The 5,230-nt window shown below is 34.4% G+C and overlaps 1 protein-coding gene across 1 annotated transcript; it reads left to right on the top strand.

Annotated features, from left to right (window-relative positions):
* Nucleotides 1-3,998: 3,998 nt before the first annotated feature.
* LOC111365551 (uncharacterized mitochondrial protein AtMg00810-like) lies at nucleotides 3,999-4,616 on the top strand. The gene is made up of 2 exons (XM_022986109.1): nucleotides 3,999-4,258; nucleotides 4,316-4,616. The coding sequence occupies exons 1-2, from the start codon at nucleotides 3,999-4,001 to the stop codon at nucleotides 4,614-4,616; spliced, it is 561 nt and encodes a 186-aa protein (XP_022841877.1).
* The last annotated feature ends 614 nt before the right edge of the window (nucleotides 4,617-5,230 follow it).

Here is a 5,230-nt window from a genome sequence, read left to right as displayed (position 1 = left end):
CAATAAAGAAATATTGGTAAGAATTTGCAGAAATTATTTCGCAGCAAAGAATTTACAACATGACGACATGAAAGAAGCACCGGAATTTGTTTCCTGGCCATGGTTTCTTTTTCTTTCCATATTGTTCACCTTTAATTGATGTATGGTAAGAAATTTATACCAAAATCCCCTCAACTCTTTTTTTAAGTTCCTTCACCCTACATTTCCTTTGATTTTCATTCCGCCTTCAGCCATTTACCCTGCTGCTCTTTACTTAGTGGGCTTGTATTCAATATTATCCGTTGGTGCATCATTATATTATACATAGTCTCTCAATTCTTTGCCCTTGATTTTCTTTCTTTTTTCTTTTTAGTTCTTAGTCAACCTCAACAATTTTTTGGTTCGTTTAACGTAATCTCCTTATCACACCATCCTTCGAAAGCATAAAGTCATCTATGTCATTTTTTTATTGACTCTAATTATATTCTCTTAGAAAAGCCTTGACCCCTTATTAATGGTTGATGCATATTTTAGGAATTTTGTAGAAGATCCTAGAATTGCTTGACAATAATATCCTAGAATTGCTTGGCAAGCAAGAATAATAAAAAATCAGAATTATCTAGAATTCTCTAGAAAAACTTGGGCACCAAGAAAGTTTGTAAGGTTTGTAGACACATGTAGAATTATCTAGAAGAAATCATATGTAAGCTATGGTCTATAAATAGGACATGAGTATCTCATTTGTATGTAAGCACAAAAAGCCATTGTAAGCAAAAGTCATTATCATTCTAATAAAGTGCATTTCTCCTACTCACTTTGTCTACTAAATTACTTTCTATCAAAATCTTCTACACTACTAACTTCCAATAAAAAGTCAACTATTTTCTACCTCCAAAATTATCCCATACAAAGCTTATTAAACCATCTAATCCAATCTCATCACTACAAGAAAAACCATTAGTGGTATCAGAGCTATGTTCGATTGATATTGGGCATAATAAGATATTATGGCAGACACTTTCCATTCATTCATCCCTATTCCAACATTTAATGGAGACAACTATGACTTTTGGTCTATCAAAATGAAGACCTACTTTTGTGCACAGAATTTATGGGATATCGTCAATGATGGGTATATTAACTCAGATTACATTTTCACTCTATCTACCATACAAAAGAAGGAACTTAAAGAGAATCAACAAAAAGATTCTCTAGCACTACTTTCTCTACAAATGAGCTTGATGATCACTTATTTTCCAAGAATCATGGGAGCTAAAACAGCAAAAAAAACTTGGAATAAACTAAAGGAGGAGTTTCACGGCAGTAACAAGGTACGTACTTGCCGTCTTCAAACTTTAAGAAGGAATTTTGAAAATTAAAAAAATGAAATATTCTGAAACGGCGAAAGATTATTATTCACACTTGCACAGAAAAATATGATCCAATTATTGCAGTTATTGAGGAGTCAAAAGATATAGATAAGTTGACAGCTACAGAATTAATGAGTTTACTAGAAGCACATAAAAAAAGATTAGAAAAGCGTTATGAGATTAACACGAAAAATGCATTCCAATCTAATGTTAATATGCGGTTTTAGAAATCTAAAAAATGTGGGAGAAAATTTAAAGAAAATTGTAAAAATAAAGTAACTCAAAGAAAAGAATTTGATAAAAGCGGCAAGTATCATTCATGTGGCATATGTAAAAGAAAAAATCATTTGGAGAAGGATTGTTGGTTTAAAGGAAAACCACAGTGTCGATACTGTAAAAAATTTGGTTACGATGAAAAATTTTGTTGTTCTAAACAAAATCATTAAGCTAATTTCTCTGAAGAAAATGATATAGAAGTAAGTTTATTTTACGCCACTAGCAAAGATGCATCTGATAACAAACTGGATACGTGGTATCTAGACAATGGTTGTAGTAATCACATGACGAAAGACGAAAGTATTTTCTGCAGTCTTGATAAATCAAGATTGGCAATGAAAATTTTATAGAGGCAATAAGTAAAGGCATTATTGCTGTTGACACAAAAAAGGGCAAGAGATACATCAATGAAGGTCTCTTAGTCCCTACAATAGATCAAAATCTATTAAGTGTATGTCAAATGATGGAGAAAGGATATACATTATATTTTGAAGGAGATTCTTGCACGATCTATGACAAGAAAGATAAATCTCTTGTAATTGCAAAAGTCAAAAAATGGGAGAACAGATGCTTTCCAAGCCAATGGAGAGATATGCAAATAGTGCAACAATGATGGCACAAGTCGACGACTCATGGCTGTGGCACAAAAGATTTGGACATTTCCACTTCCACGGGTTGAAGATCCTGTAGCAAAAGAGCATGATGAGAGACTTACTAGTCATAAAAAAGATTGATGCAGTCTGCGAAGGATGCTTGCTCGGGACATAACACTGCCAACCATTTCTATTCGAAAAATCTTGGAGAGCTAAAAAGTCATTAGAGCTAATACATATAGATGTATGCGATTCGATGCGTACTTTATCACATAAGCAAAACAGGTACTTCATTTTCTTAATTGATGACTACACTAGAATGACATGGGTATATTTCTTACGTGAAAAATCCCAAATATTTAAGATTTTCAAAAGTTCAAAAGCTATGTTGAAAAACAAAGTAGTTTCAATATCAAAACTATCATAAGCGACAGAGGCAAAGAATATACATCAAATGAATTCAACAAATTTTGTGAAGACGAAGGAATGGAGCATCAACTCACAGTTGGATACGCGCCGGACCAAAATGGCGTGTCAGAAAGAAAGAATAGAATAGTAATAGAGACAGCTAGAGCTATGCTAATGGAGAAAAGTCTTCCAAAAACTTTCTGGACAGAAGCAGTAAGTACTGTAGTCTACCTACTAAATCGATGTCCAACTAAAGCTATGCAAGACAAAATGCCAGTGGAAGCATGGAGCGGACGAAAACCATCAGCAAAGCATCTCAGAGTTTTTAGCTGTATCTGCTACACACATATTCCACAGGAGAAAAGAGGTAAATTAGATGAAAAACAGAAAAAAGAATCTTCTTAGGTTATAGTACTCAATCAAAAGTCTATCGAGTATATAACCTAAGAACAAAGAAGCTGATTATAAGTCGAGATGTTAAGTTTGATGAAGATACCACCTATAACTGGGAGACTGGTCAAGTCGAAAGAAAAGCTATCAGCATCCTTACACAACCAAAAAAGCAGGAGGGTGGCGTTGAGGAGAACAATCAACCAGAGTCTCCACAGCAAGCAACAATAGAAGAACCAGTTGACTCACTAGAATCATCACCAAGAAAGACATGAAGATTATCGAAAATATATCAAAGCTACAACTTGATGATCGTTGAATCTGAAAGTTATGAAGCAGCTTCAAAACAATCAGAATGGAGAAATGCTATGGATGAAGAAATAAAAATGATCGAGAAAAATAACACTTGGGAACTTGTAGATCTTCCTCAAGACAAAGAAGTCATAGGAGTTAAGTGGGTCTACAAGACAAAGCTCATTGCTGATGGTTCAATCCAAAAACATAAAGCAAGGCTAGTTGCCAAAGGATACTCACAACATTTTGGCATCGACTACACCGAAACATTTGCTCCAGTTGCATGTCTTGACACTATAAGGGTGTTGATTGCACTAGCTGCACAAAAAAAGTGGAAGATTTACCAGCTAGACGTCAAATCAGCATTTCTTAATGGCTATCTTGAAGAAAAAATTTATATAGAGCAACCTCAAGGGTACATAGTACGAGGAAAAGAAGATAAAGTTCTCAAACTAAAGAAGACCCTATATGGATTAAAACAAGTTCCACGAGCGTGGTATAACATAATCGACATTACTTCATTGAGCAAGGATTTAGGAAGAGCCAAAGTGAACCAACTCTATACATCAAAAATCAGGGTACAAGCAGTACAGTTATAATATCTTTATATGTTGATGATCTCATCAATATAGGGAATGATGAGAAGATGATCAAGAAATTCAAGGAAGATATGATGAAAACATTCTAGATGACTGATTTGGGATTAATGCACTATTTTCTTGGGATTGAGATAGCTCAATTTGAAGATGGGATCTTCATTGCTGAGAAGAAGTATACTACTAGTTTATTAAAGAAGTTCAAGATGGAAGGTTGTAAAACAGTAGCAACACCTCTGGGTAGCAACAAATCACTTAGAATAGAAGACGGTACACCAAAAGCAGACAGTTCACAATTTCAAAGCTTAATTGGAAGTTTACTCTATCTCACAGTTACAAGGCCAGACATAATGTATGCAGCCAGCCTACTTTCAAGATTCATGCAAAATCCAAGTTAAATTCACTATAGATCCGCTAAGCGGATACTAAGATACCTTCAAGGAACAAAAGACTATGGAATAAGGTATCAATCTACGCCTAACTCAAGACTACTTGGGTATACTGATAGCGATTGGGCAGGATCAGTAGATGATACGAAGGGCACATCGAGCTACACATTCACACTAGGTTTCAGAATATTCTCTTGGACATCAAAGAAACAAGCAACGGTTACACAATCATTAGCTAAAGCAGAGTATATTGCAGTAGCAATGGCAACGAGTCAAGCTCTATGGTTAAAACGTATACTTGAAGACATAGGAGAACGATAAAATGAAGCAATTGCGACAGCAAGTCAACAATAGCAATGGCCAAGAATTCCGTATTCCACAGCAGAACCAAACATATTAGCATCAAGTACCATTTCATCAGAGAAGCTGAGGTAAATAAAGAGATAGAGCTCAAACATTGCAAGACTGAAGAACAATTAATAGATATATTCACAAAGGCGCTACCACGAGTAAAGTTTCAAATACTACGAGATATGATTGGAGTTACCAAAATATGTATCAAGGAGGAGTATTAATGGTTGATGCATATTTTAAGAATTTTGTAGAAGATCCTAGAATTGCTTGGCAAGCAAGAATAATAAAAAATCAGAATTATCTAGAATTCCCTAGAGAAACTTGGGCACCCAAAAAGTTTGTGAGTTTTGTAGACACATGTAAAATTATCTAGAAGAAATCATATGTAAGCTATGGTCTATAAATAGGGTATGAGTCTCTCATTTGTATGTAAGTAAAAAAAAAAAAAGTCATTGTAAGCAAAAGCTATTGTCATTCTAATAAAGTTCATTTGTCCTGTCCACTTTGTCTACTAGATTACTTTCTATCAAAATCTTCCATACTACTAACTTTCAATAAAAAGTCAACTATTTTCTACCTCC

Source organism: Olea europaea, chromosome 17, assembly GCF_002742605.1.
Source record: "Olea europaea var. sylvestris chromosome 17, O_europaea_v1, whole genome shotgun sequence".
Taxonomy (NCBI): Eukaryota; Viridiplantae; Streptophyta; class Magnoliopsida; order Lamiales; family Oleaceae; genus Olea; species Olea europaea.
Note: the sequence above shows the minus strand (reverse complement) of the source record. Positions and strands in the feature narration are given on the sequence as shown.

Excerpts from the sequence above, each read along its gene's own strand:
- LOC111365551 (XM_022986109.1), top strand. The coding sequence starts at position 3,999 with ATGACTGATTTGGGATTAATGCACTATTTTCTTGGGATTGAGATAGCT. Across the intron at positions 4,259-4,315 it reads GTTACAAGGCCAGACATAAT|ATCCGCTAAGCGGATACTAA; the intron begins GTATGCAGCCAG and ends AATTCACTATAG.